At 40.8% G+C, this 22,051-nt stretch overlaps 1 protein-coding gene and 1 pseudogene across 1 annotated transcript; both read left to right on the top strand.

Annotated features, from left to right (window-relative positions):
• Nucleotides 1–343: 343 nt before the first annotated feature.
• On the top strand, nucleotides 344–3,924 carry IL22 (interleukin 22). Its single transcript, XM_068561233.1, has 5 exons — nucleotides 344–529; nucleotides 1,449–1,514; nucleotides 1,623–1,769; nucleotides 2,697–2,762; nucleotides 3,817–3,924. The coding sequence occupies exons 1-5, from the start codon at nucleotides 344–346 to the stop codon at nucleotides 3,922–3,924; spliced, it is 573 nt and encodes a 190-aa protein (XP_068417334.1).
• Nucleotides 3,925–15,284: 11,360 nt separating this feature from the next.
• LOC137775555 (52 kDa repressor of the inhibitor of the protein kinase-like) lies at nucleotides 15,285–17,585 on the top strand (annotated as a pseudogene).
• The last annotated feature ends 4,466 nt before the right edge of the window (nucleotides 17,586–22,051 follow it).

Raw genomic sequence — 22,051 nt, 5'->3', positions numbered from 1 at the left:
ATCAAGGTGGGAAAGCTAGGAGGTGGTGCTTTGTGGGCTCCTATGGTGGTTAGGTAGTTCTCAGAAGACAGCACTGGAAATTAGATAATTGCTGATGTCATATTTTTCACACACACAATTTGGTGTCCTGGGGGCTATAAAAGCAGCGTCTTCTACCTTCCCATCACAAGCAGAATCACTGAAATCAACAGGTAAGTCCTCCAACAAACTTGGTATGCTTGTTTGTTGCGTGTGACACTTCTTGATACTTACTTTGTTCCTTTATGTTGTTTTTGCTTCTTGTTCTCTTGATACCAGGTTCTCCTTCCCTAGTCACCAGTTGCTCGAGTTTGTGTTGTCTACAATGGCTGCCCGACAGAAATCTATGAGCTCTTCCCTTATGGGGACTCTGGCGGCCAGCTGCCTCCTCGTCATGGCCCTGTGGGTGCAGAGAGAAGCGGCTGTGCCCATCGTGTCGCACTGCAGTCTCGACAGGGCCAACTTCCAGCAGCCTTACATCACCAACCGCACCTTCACGTTGGCTCAGGAGGTACTCATCCCACTCTTTCTCTCTTTCTTTTGCATCCTTATCTACCTGGAACCTGAATAGTTCTTAAAGTTTCTTCAGAGCACATCTAAGATCTTTAAGAAACCAACATTTATCTCTACTGGTAGACCAGCCATCATATTCTCTGTCTCTTCTGAGACTTTGTGGAGATCTTCCATTTTGGCCTTTAGGATGCGTACATTGAGTTTTACCCCAAAAGGAGCCATTTAGTAGCCCATCTGACTATTTAATTTTCCCTTTATTCCTCTAAGCATTATTTGATTTTACTTTATTTTATTTTATTTTTTGAAGAGAAAGAAATTGACATTTATTGAGCACTTACTATGTTATGAACTCTATGCTAGGAGCTTTAAATCCATTTCTTTTTTAAACTGAGGTATAGTTGATTTACAATATTATTTAAGTTTCAGGTGTACAACATAGTGATCCATAATTTTTAAGGATTTATAGTTATTATAAAATATTAGCTATATTACCTATGCTGTACATTATACCCTCGTATCTTATTTATTTATTGAAGTCTAGTTGATTTACAATGTTGTGTTAGTTTCAGGTGTACAGCACAGTGATTCAGATATATATATGTATATACATATTCTTTTTCAGATTCTTCTCCCTTATAGGTTATTACAAAATATTGAGTATAGTTTCCTGTGTTATACAGTAGGTCCTTGTTGGTTATCTGCTTTATATATAGTAGTGTGTATATGTTAATCCCAAACTCCTCATTTATCCTTCCCCCCAACACCTGAGCATTATTTTAAACTCATGCACATATCTGAATCCTTTCTTTAGTCCTTATATGGCTGCTCTGGGGAGAGGGGATAGAGTACAGCTCTACTTACAGACATTTCTTCTAGCTCCTTGACGTCCAGGCACTTAGTCTTTTCTTCTCTTCCAGGCTAGTTTGGCAGATAACAACACAGATGTTCGTCTCATTGGGACCAAACTGTTCCAGGGAGTCAATGTAAGCCATAGGCCTGATGCCACTCGTGGTTATTTGGAGCAGTGGTGAGGATGGGTTGGGTCTTCCGAATGTCGCCTAATATGAGCCCTGCTGTTTCACTTTCACCAGCAGATGACGGAGCGCTGCTATACGCTGAAGCAGGTGCTGAACTTTATCCTTGAAGAGATGCTGTTACCCCAATCCAATAGATTCAAGCCCTACATGCAGGAGGTGGTGCCCTTCCTGGCCAGGCTCAACAAAAAGCTAGGACAATGTGTAAGTTCTTTTCCCAACCTAAGTCCACCTGCTCCCAGGTGCCCACTCTCCCTCTTTCTTCTGCATGGAGCCCTTTTCTTTCCCACCCTCATTCGTTGCCCCTCCCATGCTGGCAGTTAGAAGTGCCTCAGTAACACCATTACAGGAATCATTGGGAATCACAGAATGTTTACTTTTGCTTTAATTGAGTCACATTTTGAGTTGATGGTGATGGACAGGGTCTGAAAGACCACATGAGGCTTATTTGTCCCTGGGAAAAACCAACTCGGGTAATGTGAGATGAGAAGGGAGTTGGGAGCTGCAAGGAAAAATGCCAGTTGGTGCAAATGAATCCACTGAGTATAAGTTGATGGAGGGAGGGGACTGGAAAGAGAGAAAGAGGGAAACAAGAAGATTTAATATTTGGTGGTGGGTGGGTGAAGACTGCTGCCCTTTTGATATGGGGAGTGACAAAATCAGAGGTGTGTGAACTCGATGCCTCTGAACATTTAAAACTATGAAAAAAGATTTGAGTGGAGCGAGCAGAGCAAAGGGGGCCTAGTATTTATTGAGGAGGGCCCCGTTCACATAAGATGTTTTATGTATGTTTCTTGTTCTGAGCATGCATTTTTGATGAGGTGCAGTTATGGTTTTATTCTTGACAGGATTTGCATAAACCACTCCACTCTTTCCACAAACTTCAACCTCAGTAGGGTTTCCCAAAAGTGAAGCGAGGTCCAATGTAGTGGAAATGACTGGACTTTGGTGTCCAAAGAAACTCAAGAGCTCAGAAAATCTAGGCCACTGGTGAAATCTAGGTCATTGTGGGCAAAATTGCTAAGAACATTAATTCCAGGTGAACGTAACATACCTCAGTTAGGGGCGCTGAGGTTCAAAAAGCTTCAGTACAACAGTGTTAAAATTGTTACTCTGGTTTTCATTTTGTAGCATATTGAGTGTGACAACCAGAATATCCAGAGAAATGTACAGAATCTGAAGGACACAGTGAAAAAGGTAATAACTATTAATGCTAAATCATTTGATAGAAGAGACAAATGTTGTTTTCCTTTCCTTTCTTTTCTTTCCTTTTTTTCCTCCCCATGTCATGATTTTTTACTTGATTCTCCTGCCATTGAGTTGACTATTTAGGTGCATATGTGTATAGATGTGTCTATATGTTTATAAGTCAATTTCCAAATTTTTGCAAATCATAGAATTCTAGAACTGGCTAGGAACTTAAATCATCTAATCTCATCACCCTATATGCCACTCACTGGCAGAGCCAGAATAGAATGCAAGTCTTCTGAATCACATCCAGGCCAGAGCAATGGATATTATGTTTAGTCTCATTAATTCTAAGGGAAATTTAAGATTCCTACTGATTCATTTAATCTGAAGAAGCATTTGTTCAAAACCAGAAAAGTGCCTGGGGACAAATTTATTTGAAATAATTTTTGAAGTCATTCATTTGAAGATTTAAAACTTGGAGAAAAATACCCAGAACAACCATAACAAAAGAGCTGGACTTGCATATAGGATGAATTTCTGGAATGATTGATACTTACATTTAACTGTTATAATACCCAATATCTATTGATTTTAATTTAAAAGCAAGAGTGAACAACCCCCAGTTTCTTTTACACAGTTTCAAATAGAATGAAAATACTAGTAATGGATTCATTATAGGGAAATGAAAGTCCAAACTGGACTCATTTTGGTCATAGACAGTAGTGGGCCTAGGAGGTAGGACAAGGCAGGATGAGTGGCACTCTGGGTCCCCCAGATCCCAGCACAGCCTCTATCTGCTTGCTCTGGTTAGGAAGTGGTTTGAAACATCATCAACTTAGATTGATGCCCACAGGTGCCCTCTCAGTTCAGATAGCTGTAATTTTAAAGTCTTTGGCAAATCACGTACACTTGCTAAAAGGGTATTATTACTGATCTTTTACAAAAGGCTAAACCTTGGTTTCTGTCCCAGCAACCTAGCCATCTCATCTCCCTCTAATTTGTTCCTCTTTAGAAAACATGGTATAAATGCTGAAATACTTGTGTGTTCTTATTTTCACAGCTTGGAGAGAGTGGAGAGATCAAAGTAATTGGAGAACTGAATTTGCTGTTTATGGCCCTGAAAAACGAATGCACTCGTCCAGGGCAAAGCTCAGAAATGGATAACTAACGCTTCTTGCTTGTTAGAAATAACAATAAGATCCCCTGAGGTTTTCTTCTATCAAAAGAAAAAGGGGAAGCCAAACTCCACAGCCCTGTGTGGATTCTAAACAAACCCCTGTTTAGCTTAAAAAAGAGAACAATGTCACCTGTATCCATACGACCAGAAGGTAGACCTTCCAAGCATAACGAGATCTATTAATAACATTTTATCGTAGTTGGTGTTTTATACACAGAAATTTAATTTTTAAGCAGTTGTCTGTTTCCCCACAAAAACGATTGCTTCCCCATCTCTTTAGGGAAAAAGCCCCTAAATAATTTCATTTCCATAATCAATAATTTATATTTATGAATTAATTTATTGTTATAAGTACCTGTCTTATTTATGTCATTTTACTAATATGGGTTTATTTATAGAAGCATTGTAAGATATTTCTACTTAATCATAAGGTTAATATTAATATTTATGACAATAATTATGGAGCTATGTATGATATGTTTATTTTATCTCAATAAACGCTTCTATATCCTAAATCTTGTGGCTTTGTGATTTTTTTTCCCCTTTAATATTACCACCACCACCACCACCATCATCATCATCATCATGTAATCATTTCTATTTGCTAAATGGGCCCAGAACCTGTATAAATGATTTTATTCCTGACTCTAAGCAAATGAGGTGGCTATTAGTACTATCCACATTTTACAGATGAGAAAACTGAATCAGAAACATGTTAAAAAATATTGTGTCAGTATAAGCAGTGGACCCTTATTAAAGCTAGGTCTATCTGATTTCTGGGGGATCTGTTATACTACCTATATAGATTTGTTATGTTGATTCAGCATGTGATTCTGAAAGAAAAAAGGTAAGACATTGTAAAGAATCCATCTGCCTCACTAGCAGTTTGCTAAAAGGAAGGAGTGATGCCTGCTGGGGGAGAAATGCATGTCGCCTCTATTGCTGTAGATGAACTGCTTTTAGTTCTAGGTTGAGCTTGTTAGGAAGGCCATCCTCCAGTTTTCCTGTAAGTCAGGGAAGTAAAGGGGAAGCTGACTGAGTCTGGGGAGTCTTATCTGCTAGTGGAGTTTAGCCCTGATAGAGAATTCTTGTGAGTGGAAGATGAGCAAGATATCATGAAGCACACATGAGGGGGGAAAGCTGGATGTCTTCAAGATTTGTACAGTGGTACAGAGAAGAGAGAGGAGAGATACAGATAAAAGTTGGACTAGTTCTGTCTAGAAGAATGGACAAATGACATCAGCACTGAAGCATGTATAGGTCTTTCCATAAAAGGCGAAAGCCAGTGGTCAGCTGTCTAAAGTGTTTCCTTCGCCAAAAAATCAGGAACCCTGGGACTATTCTACAGGTCACTCACCAATTATTTGCCAAGCTCCTGCAGGATGAGGTCAAGACTGGTGATGATTAAGTTATAGAGAACAAACAAGTGGTAACCCGTGGGGAGGGGGAAGAGGGGAGGGGCAATGTAGGTGTAAGGGAGTAAGAGGTGCAGACTGTTAGGTATAAAATAAGCTACAAGGATATATTGTACAACACGGGAAACAGTGAATATTTTATAATAACTATAAACGGAGTATAACCTTTAAAAATCATGAATCACTAGATTGTACATCTGTAACTTATATAATATTGCACAGCAACTATCCATCAATTAAAAAAGACTGGTGGTGATTGTGAGCACATATGTAAATTGCACATTCACTCGTGGATAAAGCGGAGTTAATACTTTTGGGTATGGGCTCCAAATGCTGAAAGGTACCAAAGCTAAGCTTCAGGGTTGTTGGGATGAGAATTATTTCTGAGATAAGCTGAGGTTTAGAATTCTTTCCTCTCTTCTTCCAAATGAGTCTCAGTGTAATGATTTGAGAAAAATTTGGTATCGTACTTGTTTTTGACCAGTCTTCTAGAAATCGAGCCATAAATGGAAGAATATCTTTAAAATTGGATTCACAAATGCTTCCGTCCTAGGACAAGGAGTCTGAAATAAAGAGATTTAAAAGTTCCAAATGCCAATGGACATAAGTCATAAGGTGCCAGCATCCTCTTCAAGTCTGGAGGGCAGTGCTGATAAATTTGGCAGCGACATGAAATAGTCCAAATTCCTCAGAGGGAGTCTTGACATAATCGTTGGCATCTGCTTTGGCATCTGTGGCAGTGGCTAGCATTTGGCTGGCACTTTCAGCACTGCTCTTGTTCTTGGCATTGGCAGAAGCCTTGGATGTCTCCTCCCCCAGCACCAGATGGTAACACCCAGGTATTTCAGAAGACTAATTTGTGAGCTTGTGCGAGACCCAAGCCCCCTGAGACACGAACCAGCATTTAGAACTGAAGAGAAGCCGCTGGAGGGTTTCGAGTGTGGGAAAGACTTGATATGACTCATGTTCCATAAAGATCACTCTGGCTGCTGGGTGGAGAATAGGTCTATAGGAGGGGTAAGAATAGAAGCAAGGCCAATGCAATCATCCAAGGAGAAAGTGGTGATTGTACTGAAGTAGATGGGGATAGAGCCAGAGAAAACTTGTGACCGTGACACTCGGCTTGGTTGCCTGGGACATATGAGCTACGTATGGATCCGATTCACTAACAGGAAAAGTGTTAGTGTTTCTCCTGGTTTTTCATTTATACTATAGTATTCATTCATATGCAGTGCTTCATACAGGAATGAAAGTAAAGACAGTGATTTTGCCCTGAAAGCAGGTTAAGATTTTAAGATTTGAGTGCAGACACGTAAACGAGGAGAATGCAGTGATACCAAGGGTTGAAAGCTGAGGTCCTATTGTCCTGGAGGCAACCATCAATATAGTGCCTTTATCTTTAAAATCGACTTCAAGGAATGTTTATTGTTGAAAAAAACAGGTAGACAAGGCTGGGATGACTGATCCTAATCACCAAGAGAAAACTGTATTACTGCTACACCCTGAGGGCTAGGTAGACTGTAACTGGACCAAAGGGGTTCACTGGATTGTCTTGTCAACTTGCTCAACAGTTTCATCAATGAAAAATTGCATCAACCCAAGAGCGACAGGATCCTCAAGAACTCCATTTCTATAGGAATGAGGTTTAGTCACTTTACCAGGTGAAGGACTCCATCCAGTAAGGGTGCAGGCAGGGGATAAGAGGAAAACGGAATGAGTGGTGGAAGAAGGAATTCATGATTATTAATTTAGGTCCTGTGAACAGCTATAAAAATAAGAACTATAGAAGATATGGTTTCTGTTATTCATTCTTTGTCCTTGTTTCTCCTCCTCCCTCCCCTCTTACATGAAGAGTACTAATGGGGACTGATATTTCAGTTTTCAGGTGGGACTATGACCACATTTACATCATCCATACAGTGTAGTTGATGAGATTCTGAGTATTTCCTGTGCTGGAAACAAGCATTTTTCACCTGCACAAAGAAAAGAGTGGGTGCTGAGGACAGGAAGAATGGATTATGCCAATCTGGCCCTCCAGATCCATCCTCTGTTCTTTCCCATTCTACTTTGTCCCCAGAGAAGCTGACATACACGAATTGCCCCCTATATGTACTGGCTGTCTGGTTTTTGATTGCATTTGGCACGTGAAAAGAAGTTAGCAGGAAATTGAAGGAAGAGAATCAAGTTAGAATATGTATTCCTCTGGAACCCTCTGGCCAAGTTGCCATGCAGGTTGGTTGTATATTCTACCCAAAACCTCAGCTCCTTGCAGACAGCCCTCTTCCATATAGTTCTCTTTCCTGGTTCTGGAAATTGCTCTCCACCCTGTTCACTAACAGGTTTCCATCTATGCTTAGCTTCAGGGCATCGCATTACTTCTTTATAGGGTTCCTTAAACTCTTTCCACACCTTAAAAAAAGCCAATCCCTTATTAAACTTTTTCAAATGCAATATTGTAAATTAACTGTACTTTAATAAAAAAAATTTTTAAACATAAGTTGGTGCAACCACTATAGAAAACAGTATGGAGGTTCCTTACAAAACAAAATAGAGCTACCATATGATCCAGCAATCCCACTCCTGGACATTTACCCAGAAGTGATGAAAACTCTAATTTGAAAAGATACATGTACCCCAATATTCACAGCAGCATTATTTACAATAGCCAAGACATGGAAACAACCCAAGTCCCCATCAGCAGACGATTGGTTTAAGAAGATGCAGTATATATATACAATGGAATGTTACTCAGCCATAAAAAGAGTGAAATATTGCCATTTACACCAACATGGATGGACCTAGAGATTACCATACTAAGTGAAGTAAGTCAGGCAGAGAAAGACAAACATTATATGATATCACTTATATGTGGAATCTAAAAAATAAAACAAATGAATCTATATACAAAACAGAAACAGAATCACAGACATAGAAAACAAAGTTTTGGTTACCAAAGGGGAAAGGGAGGGGGAGGAGGGACAAATAAGGAGTATGGGATTAACAGGTACACACTACTATACATAAAATAGATAAGCAAAAAGGATTCACTGTATAACACAGGGAACTATATCCAATATCTTAGAATAACCTATAATGGAAAATAATCTGAAAAAATACATATATAACTGAATCACTTTGCTGTATACCTAAAACTAACACGATATTGTAAATCAACTATACTTACATTAAAACGACAACTCTTTTCCATTACCCAGTTTGAGTGTAATGTATGTTTTCTGCTGAGATTCTGACCTATATATCTCTGTTCTCTCTTCCATTCTCCTTCCAGCTCCCACCTAGTAGTAGGATGGAGTCTGCTAGTTTAGATATTGTTTATGGACAATAAATCAAGCCAGTTTTTGGCATATCTAAGTCGTGTGCAAGTGTTTGACCCTGCAATGAAGCAAAATCAGAAACAGTGGTATTTTGGTTTCTAACATCAAAATAGTTTTCTTTAATTAAAAAAAAAAAATCCTATCTCTCCAATAGATTTCTCCACGGGAAATAGAGGAGCTTAGGTCAACATGCAGTATTACCAGATGGACCTAAAAAGCTTTCTTCTCCCTTTTGGTCCAGGAGTGCTTGTGCTGCTTTGTGCGTGAGGCTCCCTTCTCCCTGCTGCTTGCACACCCGGCACACTTGAATCTTGTTGGAGTCAGGCTACTGTGCCAGCTAGAGGGTGGGAGAGCTATTAACACCCGAATAATTCTGATCCCACCCAGCCTTGTGTTTTGGTTGCTTCTCTTTTATGTGGCCCTTCCTTCAACTCTTTTCTTTTTACAGCTGCTAAGGATGCTCACGGTGACCCTACATGTCTCTTGGAGGCACAGTCCCTGCCTTATTTCTACGGGTTTAACCGTCTGGCTCATCCTCTGCATCACCTGTCTTACTTTGGCAATGTGCCTGCAGGGTAACCTCAATACCACCTAGATATCGACCAGCTGTGTCCTTACTAGTAGGCGCCGTTTCTTTTTGAAACCCACATGCTGTGAAATGCTTTTTTTTTTTTTTTTTAACTACGGTACGAACGGCCTTTATTGTTTGCAATGGGAAGTGGAAGAGGAGGGGATGCGACAGCTCCGGCTCCCCGGGCGGCTCCGCAGACTCGGTCGCCGTCCTCGAAAAGCTGAAATGCTTTTCTGAGTTGTTGTTTCACCCGTGACATTTTCATCTTGCCATCGCTGCAGATGCTATTTTTAGGCACAATGAGTGCGCAGGAACTTTATGAATCTCACATGGCTGCTTGACTCACCGACACCCTTAGGCATTTCAATTCAATGTAGTTCATTAAGCAACGATTTAAATCATAGGGTATGCAAGATCTTCTGCTCATACAGCTTAATATCAAAAAAGCAGATAACCCAATCAAAAAATGGGCAGGGGACCTAAATAGACATTTCTCTAAAGAAGACATACAGATGGCCAACAGGCACGTGAAAAGCTGCTCAATATCTCTAATTATTAGAGAAATGTAAATGAAAACTGCAGTGAGGTATCACCTCACACCAGTCAGAATGGCCATCATCAAAAAGTCTACAAATAATAAATGCTGGAGAGGGTGTGGAGAAAAGGGAACCCTCTTGCACTGTTGGTGGGAATGTAAATTGATACAACCACTATGGAAAACAGTATGGAGGTTCCTTAAAAAACTAAAAATAGAGCTACCGTATGATCCTGCAATCCCACTCCTGGGAATATATCTGGAGAAAGCTTTAATTTGAAAAAATACATGCATACCAATATTCATAACAGCACTATTTACAATAGCCAAGAAATGGAAGCAACCTAAATGTCCACCAACAGATGAATAGATAAAGAAGATGTGGTATATAAATACAGTGGAATATTACTCAACCATTAAAAAGAATGAAATAATGTCATTTGTAGCAACATGGATGGACCTAGAGATTACCATATTAAGTGAAGTAAGTCAGACAGATAAAGACAAATACCATATATCACTTATACGTGGAATCTAAAAAAAAGATACAAATGAACACATTTACAGAACAGAAACAGACTCACAGACATAGAAAACAAACTTATGGTTACCAAAGGGGATAATGGTGGAGGGGGGAGATAAATTAGGAGTTTGGGATTAACATATATACAATACTATACATAAAACAGGTAAACAACAAGGACCTACTGTATAGCACAGGGAACTATACTCAACATCTTATAATAACCTATAATGGAAAAGAATCTGAAAAAATATATATAGATAGCTAGATAGCTAGATATAGATATGTATAGATATAGATATATACATATACATATATGTGTGTATGTAACTGAATCAATTTGCTGTACACTTGAAACAAACACAACATTGTAAATTAACTATATTTCAATTTTTTAAAATGTCTTCTCCTCTGTGAAATTTTCTCTTTTTCTTCCCTTTTACAATCTAGTCATAGTTAATTGCTCCATCTTCAGGACTGGCCAAGCATAATCTACATCTCCCTCTTAGCATTTATCACACCAAAGTTTAATTATTTATGTGTCTGTATTGAGAATGTTTCAAGGACAGGAACTATTGTTCATCTTTGTATTCCAGGAACTAAAAATGCCTGGCACTTTACAGGTGCTTGGTAAATGTTTGGTGGATGAATGCATAGAGGATGGAATAGGGTTCTGGGCCCAAGGACCTGGAAAAGCAAAGGGTTGGAGACATGCAAGGGGACAGAGGGCTCAGGGGAAGGTCAGAGGTCCAGTGTGGCTAGAACTCAGGTTGTGTGGGCAGATGCATGAGGCACCTGGGCTAAGGCAATTCCTTACTAGAATCTAAGCTCCGTGAGGTTAAGCGTTTTGGTTTGTTTTGCTTACCATCTGGAGTATTGCCTGGAACATAGGAGGTGCTCAATATATATAAGGTCTGCATATATGCATATATATCTCCTATCTTAGTGATAAGATCTACTATGAACAGTAGACTGGTGTGTGTGTGTGTGTGTGTGTGTGTGTGTGTAATTTTGAAGGAATTAACAAATATACTGATTCAGGACAGAATCACGGAAGACATTAGCACCAAAACAAATCTGTAGGAAGGATAAGAGACCTGTCATTAGCTGGTTCCTGCCATCAGAGAACACCCAGGCCTGTAATACAAAAACACAGATACATTTAACTGCAGTAAAGTGAGCAGCTGGTGTGTAGGAAGTTACGAGAGAAAGATACAGAACAAGAAGCAGTAGCCAGCACCCCCAGCGCAGAGCTGCATGAGAGGTTCCCATCAAGCCCAGATGCTCAGCTGATCGGATCCTCCTACGCATCTGGTTTGGTTTGAAATGCAGAGGAGAGACAGGAAACAATATCAAAGGCAGAGGAGGGGATGCCCATTGTGAGCTCTGTAGATTTCATAGGCAAAATGAGAAGATAAAGAGCTGCTTGTGGCTGCCCAACGTGGCTCAGAAGTGGGTCGAGCTCCCAGAGCAGAGTTTATTATCTTTATGTCAGCACCCAAACTTCTCTCTCCTTCCTCCTTAGAGCCCTGACAGCCTTTTGGTCTTCTCTCACCTCACAGGGCATTCCATGGTGATGATGGAGGTGTAATCAGTAATCCAAGAGTATTTACTGAGCATATACCATGGGCTAGTCTCTGTTTGGAACCGTGGCAACAGCAATGACCAAGGAGAAAAAAATTCCTGCCCTGATAGAGCTTAGATTTTAGCAAAGGGAGATAAACAGTAAACAAAATGCATAAGTGAAAGATATGTAAGATAATGGTAAGGAGTTTGGAAAAATATAAAACAGAAAAAGGAAACAAAGGAGGTAGGAGTGCGGTTAATTCTCATTAGGGTACTGTATTAGTTTGCAAGGGCTGCCATAACAGAGTACCACACAGGCGGAGTGACATAGTCCTGGAGGCTAGAAGTCTGACATCAAGATGTCAGCAGGATTGGTTTCTTCTGAGGCCTCGCTCCTTGGCTTATAGATGGCCACTTTCTCTCTGTGTCCTCACATGGTTTTTCCTCTGTGTATGTCTGTGTCCTAATCTCCTCTTCTTATGAGGGCATCAGTCACATTGAATTAGGGCCTGCCCCGATAGGTAATTAACTTGATTACCTCTTTAAAGATGCTACACCTCCAAACACAGCCACATTCTGGGGTGCTGGGGGTTAGGACTTCAACATATGAATTTTGGAGGGACAACCTTCAGCCCATAACAGGTATCCTAGGAAAGCCTAGCTGGGAAGGTGGTATTTAAGCAAAGACTTGAAAGACTTAAAAGAGCTGGCCATGCAGATACCTGGGGTGGGGTGGGGTGGAGTGGGGAAACATTTCAGGTAGAGGGAACAGCCAATGCAAAGGCTCTGAGCTACAGGCATCTTAGTGAGTTTGAAGAGCAACAAGGAGGTATTGTGGCTAGAGGAGGTGAGCAAAGGGGAGAGCAGGAGGAGAAGCCAAAAGGCAAGGAGAATAGCAAAATCAGACAGGCCCTTAGGCCACTGAAAGGATTTGGCTTTTACTCTGAGTGTGACAGGAAGTCCTTAAGGGAGAAATCATGCTTCTAGTGGCCAGCAAGTTCAGGTTCAAGTGCATTGCTTAGTCTGAGTAGAATCCATCAGGCACTTATGCTGACTGCCCCAGAACCATAGGGCTGAAGAGATGGACCAATGATTAATACATTTTGACAGAAAAGATGTATCTATTTCTAGGACTATTGCTATTGTGATTTCTAAACTCTATCTCAATTCTTGTGGTTATTACTGCCAAACTTCTTTTCGATGCACTTAGAAAATGAGGTAGAAAGGCTATTTTTAAGTCACGTACTTTGATAAAATTTTGGAGGATGCTTGGATTGGTGTATCCATTGTGTATCCTTTTCTTCTGCAGGGCTAAGAGTGAGGGGGACAGCAGCAGAGGTCTATTTCTGTCATCCATTGTGGTGGTTACTATGGGAAATCTGCATCTGACTTCTTATTTTTTATTTTGAAATCATGGTTAGGGTACCATATTCTTCGCAGGTTTTAGGGATGACATGCCTTTCATTGCCGGAGAATAAATGGTCAATAGGTACGCTACCATCATGTCAAAACTGAAAATGCTAAGATAACCAAAAATCTACAAAGCTATGAAGAAGATCGGTACTGCATAATAGCTATTGGAATGGATAATACTTTTTTTGTATTTGTGTGTTGGTTTATTCTCACACTGCCCATCAGAAGATCTTGGACTCATACATACATAATGTTTATTTATTAACCCAGAGTCAAAATGGTACAGTGGAAATGCCACTGGACTTGCTGTTCGAAGACATGGGTCAAAGCCCAGGTTTGCTACTTCCTGTCTTTGTGCCTTCAGACAGCCATTTAACCTCTTTCAGTCTCAGCTCTCTTACCTGTAAACTGAGAAAAACAAGACCTCCTTTACCTTTTATAGAAATGTTGGGAAGACCAAGTAAAGGAAAATCTTTATGAAGTATTACATAAAATTAGATATTCCTATAGTGAATATGCGAGGGCTATAAAATACCACAAAAAACTTCGTTTTACTATTCCTTAGGTTTTTTTTCTTTTTGTTCCTTTTTCCTTAAGTCTCTGTTTTCTGTGATCTCCACCACAGCCTCAGACACTCCTTGTATCCTGCTCTCCAGTGTGGAGGGAGGCTGCACAGGGACTGGGAAACACATGGGCTTGGAGTCTTACAAACATGGATGGAATCCTCTGCCTTTTTGAGCTGAGTGTCACTGGGCATGTGATTCAACTTCCCCGGACCTCAGATTCTTCCTCTGTAAAATGGAGCAGTGCCAGATGCTCTAAGACTAACTACATTCTCAAGTATGATGGGAAGCATTTAGTTATACCTCAAACTTTAGGATATAAAAGCATTCTCCTCCCAACAAGCTCCAGTAAGCCTGGGAGATGACAAGCACTCAGTTTAAGTACTTGGTGAATGAGTCAATTAATGATGAAGGGTGAAAACATAAGAGTACCAGCCACCCAGCACAAGGCCGGGAACATAGGCTGAGACTCTCAGTGAATCTCCACGCATGTTTCCTCTTCGTGCTGCTCATGCACCCGACCTCAATAGCTCCCTCTTTTCCCGTGCAGACCATTGACAGCACTCTTCTTCCCCTCTCTAACCTGTCCTCATCCATCCCTCTGAGGATGTAAACATGAGATAAACAGGTTTCCTGGGTGGAAGTGTTCAATAGAATGGGATCTACCATTTCTGAGGGGACGAGAACCAAGCTATCATTGTACTGAACAAATTTATCTATCTATGACTATTTCTTATCTATATCTTCTGGATCTATCCTGGAAAAAACATTGGATTTCAGTGAGTTTTTGGTTTTTTTTTTCTTTGGATGACTGGTTTAAATAGATCTATCTGCTTCTTATTGACATCTGTGTTGATTTTAGGATTTATGATCCTGAGGAATTATGCCAATCACTGAGGTCATTAAACATCGTATTTCAACAAATTTAAGATACAATATATTGGAAGTTGCAGCATTATTTCATTTACCACTAAGAAAGGAAAAAAAAAATGTTGCTGAATAAACTCCGATGCAATGCTTTCGTAACATTGAGCACTTGGCTGTTGCTTTGCAAGAAAACATGTATTTTTGGTCATTCCTCCAAAGACAAATATTTGCTTCTCTAAAAGCAGATTTGCAGTTCACTGCTGTTCTGTGCCTTTCTGTGAACACATTAACTTTAGTTTCAATGCCAAATCATAGGGTGTCTTTCCAAAGGCATTTGAACAGCACGTAAACTCAACACCCACAGTAACAACCATGCGCGCAGTTCAGCGGAAGTGATGACGTCATTAGGGACCGCACAGAACGGACTCCTGACTCGGTGACGTAATTGTAAGACTCCGTGGATTATAAAACAGGCTGGGTCCCCTCCCCGGCCCCGACGGGCTGGCGGGCTGCGCTGAGGAGGCGGGGAGGGGAGGGCTGGGCGGCCCGGCTGGCAGACTACCATGCCGAACTTCTGCGAGGCCCCCAACTGCACGTGGAAGAGCATGCAGTCAGACCTGGCCTTTTTCAGGTTCCTGCGGGATCCAGCCAGATGCCAGAAGTGGGTGGAGAATTGTAGGAGAGCAGACTTAGAAGACAAAACCCCCGATCAACTAAATAAACATTATCGATTGTGTGCCAAACACTTTGAGACTTCTATGATCTGCAGAACTAGTCCTTATAGGACAGTTCTTTGAGATAATGCAATACCAACAATATTTGATCTTACCAGTCATTTGAATAATCCACACAGTAGACACAGAAAACGAATATAAGAATTGAGTGAGGGCTTCCCTGGTGGCGCAGTGGTTGAGAGTCTGCCTGCCGGTGCAGGGGACACGGGTTCGAGCCCTGGTCTGGGAGGGTCCCACATGCCGCGGAGCGACTGAGCCCGTGAGCCACGGTTGCTGAGCCTGCGCGTCTGGAGCCTGTGCTCCGCAACGGGAGAGGCTGCGATAGTGAGAGGCCCGCGCGCCGCGATGAAGAGTGGCCCCCGCTTGCCACGACGTGGCCCCCGATTGCCGCGACTGGAGAGGGCCCTCGCACAGAGGCGGGGACCCAGCACAGCCATAAATAAATAAAAAATAAATAAATAAATAAAAGAGCTGCCTTTAAAAAAACGCCTGTCTTACCCTCTTAAAAAAAAAAAATTGAAGATGAAATCAGGACATTGAAACAGAAAAAAATTGATGAAACTTCTGAACAGGAATGAAAACATAAGGAAATAAACAACGGCAATGCTCAGAACCCCAGTGCAGAAGGCGGTGAAGAGCAGGATGAAGGCATTTTACCTTTAACCCTTGAAGAGAAGGAAAACAAAGAATACTTAAAATCTTTGTTTGAAAATTTTATTTATTTATTTATTTTTTTATAAACTTATTTATTTATATATTTTTGGCTGTGTTGGGTCTTCGTTTCTGTGCGAGGGCTTTCTCTAGTTGCGGCAAGCGGGGGCCACTCTTCATCGCGGTGCGCGGGCCTCTCACTATCACAATAGTGATAGCCTCTCTTGTTGCAGAGCACAGGCTCCAGTCGCGCAGGCTCAGTGGTTGTGGCTCACGGGCCCAGTTGCTCCGCGGCATGTGGAATCTTCCCAGACCAGGGCTCGAACCCGTGTCCCCTGCATTGGCAGGCAGATTCTCAACCACTGCACCACCAGGGAAGCCCCTTTGTTTGAAATTTTGATTCTTATGGGAAAACAGAACACACCTCTGGATGGACATGAAGCTGATGAAATCCCAGAAGGTCTCTTTACTCCTGATAACTTTCAAGCACTGCTGGAGTGCCAGATCAATTCTGGTGAAGAGGTTCTGAGAAAGTGCCTTGAGACAACGGCAGTGAACACATTGTTCTGTTCGAAAACACAGCAGAAACGGATGCTAGAGGTCTGTGAGAGCTGCGGTAACAGATTTTGATTTCATCGTTACCATTGTTGTTCTTAAAAATGTTCTATCTTTTACAAGAGCCTTTGGGAAAAATCTTCAGGGGCAAACTTCTGATGTCTTCTTTGCAGCCAGTAGTTTGACTGCAGTGCTGCATTCACTAAATGAAGTGATGGAGAATACCGGTTTATCATGAATTTTGGTTTGAGGAAGTCACAAATTTGGCAACCAAACTTGATATTCTGATGAAACTCCCAGGGAAATTTCCAGAGCTCAGCACAGTAACCTGGAATCTCAGCTAACCTCTGCGAGTTACTATAAAGAAAGTCTAAGTGTTCCAACAGTGGAACACATTATTCAGGAACTGAAAGATATACTCTCAGAACAGCACCTTAAAGCTCTTAAATGCTTATCTCTGGTACCCTCTGTAATGGGACAGCTCAAATTCAATACATCAGAGGAGCATAGTGCTGACATGCACAGAAGTGATTTACCTAATCCTGACATGCTCTCTGCTGAGCTACATTGTTGGAGAATCAAGTGGAACACAGAGGGAAAGATATAGAACTTCTGTCCACTATTTATGAAGCCCTTCATCTGGCAGACATCAAGTTTTTTCCTAAAGTTTATGCATTGCTGAAGGTCCTATGTATTCTTCCTGTGATGAAGGTTGAGAGCGAACGCTATGAAAATGGGTGAAAGAGTCTCAAAGCATACCTGAGGAACACTTTGACAGACCAAAGGTCAAGGAACTTGGCTTCACTTAACACAAATTTTAATATAAAACACAATTTGGATTTGATGGTGGATACATATATTAAACTCTATACAAGTAAGTCAGAGCTTCCTACAGATAATTCAGAAACCACTGAAAATACCTAAGAGACTTTTAAAATAGGCTTTCTCTTATATTTGATATTTGAAAAAATCTGTAGGAAATTTGAAAATATCTTACAGAAAAGTTGTAAGGTGTACGTAGGCTACTTAATCACTGAATATCTTGACCTGTAGGCCTCCCATTGAGTACATTAGTCATTGATAATCTGCCTGTTTAAATGGCCCGTTTGAAGTCCCATGCTTTGGAGACCTAACTGTTCTTCCAGAAGATAGCCTTGAAAGTACCACGTTACACTCTGTGTGATCTCTGCTAATGGCACTTGGGACTTGTATTAGTTAAGTCATTTTACACATAACATTTATCACTGTGGATCCAATTGTCAGGTACTGAGTTATCAGTTCTTTGAAGAAATAAATTTTGAGGAGGTATGGGAGGAAGGAATACATTTTATAAAACATTACAATGAAGCTCATGACTGACCTTTGAATAGTAGGAGTTTTAAGTATGCTGTTAAAAATCTGTAAGGGACAGTTAAGAAAATTATCAGACTGTAAGAGAAACGTGTGGGCTCGCCAAACAAGGATTTCAGTGTAGATTTCGTCTTTATCAAATGAAGTTAAAGGAACAAGTTATAGTTAAAGTTTGAAAGGAAGAGCCTGCAATTGTTGTTCCACATCTGGTTGTTGCTGTTTGCATTCTTTTATTGAGCCTACATCTTCGTAAGCTTTTTGGCAGGTATATGTTGAACACTTCTGTTTCATGGTCAAGACAGGATCAGAGGCCATGGATACTGACAACTGGTTTGTCTGTTTTCTTCTGTCTTTTTCCATGACGGTATCTACTGCCTCATCTTGATTTACAAGCAAAACCTAGAAACTACAAAAATAAGTGTTTTGTGGTTTATCTAGGAATAATACAGAAAATCTTGCCATTATTTTTGGTGAAGAAAATCAATTTTGTATAGCTTATTTCAACCTAAATAAAATGTGAATTTTTTGTTTAAAAAAAAAAAAGAAACAGGCTGGGATTTCAGAGATACTAACATGTGGAAGGAAAGCATCTTAGAGTCAACAAAATGGTTTAGCAAATTAAAAATCCCCAATTGTTTTTTTCCTCCAACAGAGGGGCAGATGCAACATTGTATCATCGAGGACTCAAAGTGAGCTGTGATTCTCTGCCTGAGCTGGTGTGCTCATTTTGCTTATTGGACATGCTTGGCCATCGGAGAGGGCTGCCAGCATTCTTCTGGGTGGGAAGGGACTTAAATTTCAAGGGGAATGGCTGTCATGCTGGCATTTGTGAACTGGGGCAGCCAATTGTGCTTTGGGGCAGATAAAGTGTTTAAATGTTCTCCTGTATATTACGTAGGAGTCGCAGCCCTAAAATACCCAGTTAATTGGTTCTAGTCTGCCTTCTGGATGTGTGTGGGATAAATGGAATTCCTCATGCCCACACACTGTGAAATGTTAGATCGTTGTTCGTCCATCCCTTTTCTTGCTTTCTACAACCATTTCCCAAAGCTTCTCAAGGACTGTAATGAACTTGAATATTATACAGGTATTACACATGCATTTTGCTATGGTCTGAATGTTTGTGTTTTTCTCCCTTGCCCCCAATTCATATGTTGAAACCTAGACCCCAAGGTGATGGTGTTTTGGAGAGGTGATTAGGTCATGAAGGCAGAGCCCTCATGAATGGGATTCGTGCCTTTATAAAAGAGGCTCCACCATGTCAGGATGCTGTGAGAGGCTGGTGGTCTGCAACCCAGAAGAGAACCCTTCCTAGAATGTGACCATGCTGACATGTTGATCTTGGACTTCCCAGCCTGAAGAACTGTGAGAAATAAATTTCTGTTATTTGAAAGCTACCCAGTCTGGTATTTTGTTATAGCACCTAAACAGACTAAGACTCATTTATTGTTTAAAAAATAAGAATGAAATAGCTACCACTTGCAGAGTGCTACTATAGCTGCCATCATGCTAAGCATTCTATTTATATTGCTGTATTTTTTGCTCATGACAACCCTCTGCAGTAGGTATAATTATTGTCCTGTTTAATGATGACAAAAACTGAAGCTTAGAGAGGATTAGTAACTTTCCCAAGGCCATACAACTAATGAGAAGTGGATCTGAGTTTCAAAACCAAATCTCCTTGTAATTAACAGCAATTTTTATACAGTTCTGTATAAGAAGCTTGTGAAAGTGATATAATAAAAATCGATCCAAATGAGCAGACACTTCTCTTTTAAATCGGTGCCCGAAGGACATTATGTACTTATTCCAATAGTTCTGTTATTCAGGACACTTTTGGAACCCCCTTTTGGAATTGCCTTCAGGGCCCACGCTTTGAGTACCTTATTCAAAAGGATAATCCCTATTCATCCTGTGAGGTGAGATTTGACTGTTTAAAGGACCCTAACGAGGCAGGTCTGCTGACTAAGGTGTAGGATGACTGTGATCAACAGGGCGACATAGTTTTCAGTCATTTAAGAAAAGACCACGGTTTTCTTGAGTTGGTTGTAAACTAAAGCAGAAATATTCTTGGGATATGTATGATCTTCCTTGGATTATGAGGATTTGAGGGATATAAGACATTTATAGAAATGCAACTATCAGAGGTGAAAAAACAGTCAGCACCCACACTGACTTTCTTTATCAATATTAGCAATTTGAGTTGCACTTACATTTTGTTGGTACATATCAGGGGCTCCCAAATTTTAGTTGCTCAAGGCAGTATACGGCTCTTGGAAGTATTCTGTGTGGTGCTTTTATTGCACCCACACAGTGTGTTAATAGGCTATATAATTGGGCAGATTTTAGGTCTGGTGGCCATATAAGCAGTTTAGTCTCGATTGTCCTATGTCTACCCACTCAGGGTGCTTATGTTAATCCCATGCCCACTGAAGGCATTTGGACTTTTGATTCCTGATGTTCACATTCTTTTGTCTAAAAGAACTCTGAACAGTAAGCATTACTCTGCTCAAAACAAAACAAAACAAAAAACCTTAGGATATTTCATGTCCCAGTTCCAACAGCCTTTAAGCTACTCCCAGCTAAAAATAATTCTTCCTTTTCCTGAATTTCTATAAAACTTCAGTGATCCTCGCTTTGCAGTCTTGATCAGCTGTCTTCTGTCGTAGCTCTTTAGGAAGGGTTCCTATCTTATTTCAGAGGGAGTGTCCTTTATCAGCGGAGGTGCTCCTGTGGAAATGACGCTTGGCCTCGCCAAGGAGATCACTTACTATCTGAAACAGCCAAAAATACTTCTATGTGTTTGGACCTTTTACTTTATACTTTCTCTTTGCTCCTTTGCCAGCCCTGGTTGCCTTGATTTAGAAGTCAGTCTTGGGTTCTGATGCTTTATTGACCCTGCCTAGTTTTGATGAATCACTTACTCACTACCAGAGTCCTCATGTTAACTTGCCTGGGATGATGTTGGCTCCACTCATTCCGGGTTTTGGTGACTTAGCTCTGCTTCTCAGTGTATGATTCTGAGCTGTGTCCACTTCTTATCCTGGGGACGCTACACGAAAGGAACCATATTTATCGCCATGGGAAGAACTGGGACAGAGTTGAGGATGGGAGTCCATGGAACACCTGCTTTCGTACGTAGCCCCCTGGTACCAAGCACTGTTCTTTGTAGACAGATCCTTGATAAAAATTTGCTAATGGAATACATGAAAAAACAAAGCAGTTATAGTAGCATCTCATGATGTGGAAAGGGAAGTACAACTCATCTAATGCTAATATGCTTCTTCTTTACATGAGGCATCGTGGTAGGCACTGAGAATTCAAAGATGAAAAGGTAAGGAGTTTGCACTCTCCTGGAAGTCTAGAGTTAAAGGAAAAGTCTGTGTGGTCGGCTTGGACAGAGATGATAGAGAACCTATTAAATTGTAGGTCTTAATCCCGGGTCCAGGTTCAAAAAAGTCTTGAATATGTTGGGGGAGTTGCAATTTCTGAGCTGGAAAAATTCTTGAGGACTTGGGTCTTGATGCCAGGCTGCAGAACAATGGCTTCTGAGGGAAGAGGGAGGCAGGTGAAGGATGTGGCAAAGGACAAATGTCAAACCCATTTGAGGTCATGAGCAGGTTTCCCAGGGCTGCTCATTCTACCTTTTGGTCAAATTTTCCTGGGCTACTTGTTAGAAAAGGAGGTTTTTTTCATATTAAAAAAAAAAAAAAATCACATGGTGTCCTGGAGAACAAGTTCTTTTACTAGCATGACATGACTTTTAAAATACTGAAATCTGTTGTGACGTGCAGCGGAGGTTCTGAATTCTTTTTGGGAACAGGGCCCCAACCTTACTGGTAAATTTGTGCTTTTACTTAAGGTCACAGATGATGTGGTCAGCATTTTTTGATTATGAAGCAAGCTCTAAGAAAATAGAACAACTGAAGTGATCTTCCTCTCTCTAAACTGTAAGTTATCTTTCACAGCATCTCATTGGAGAGGCAACCTTGAGGGCTAAAGTAACTAGGTTATCCTCTCATCTAACCAACACGAGTAGC

This window comes from Eschrichtius robustus, chromosome 13 (genome assembly GCF_028021215.1).
Source record: "Eschrichtius robustus isolate mEscRob2 chromosome 13, mEscRob2.pri, whole genome shotgun sequence".
NCBI classification, from domain to species: Eukaryota; Metazoa; Chordata; class Mammalia; order Artiodactyla; family Eschrichtiidae; genus Eschrichtius; species Eschrichtius robustus.
The sequence above is the reverse complement of the archived record's forward strand: the minus strand, read 5'-3'. Positions and strand labels throughout refer to the sequence as shown.

Excerpts from the sequence above, each read along its gene's own strand:
- IL22 (XM_068561233.1), top strand. The coding sequence starts at position 344 with ATGGCTGCCCGACAGAAATCTATGAGCTCTTCCCTTATGGGGACTCTG. Across the intron at positions 1,515-1,622 it reads AACTGTTCCAGGGAGTCAAT|CAGATGACGGAGCGCTGCTA; the intron begins GTAAGCCATAGG and ends CACTTTCACCAG. Across the intron at positions 1,770-2,696 it reads ACAAAAAGCTAGGACAATGT|CATATTGAGTGTGACAACCA; the intron begins GTAAGTTCTTTT and ends TTCATTTTGTAG.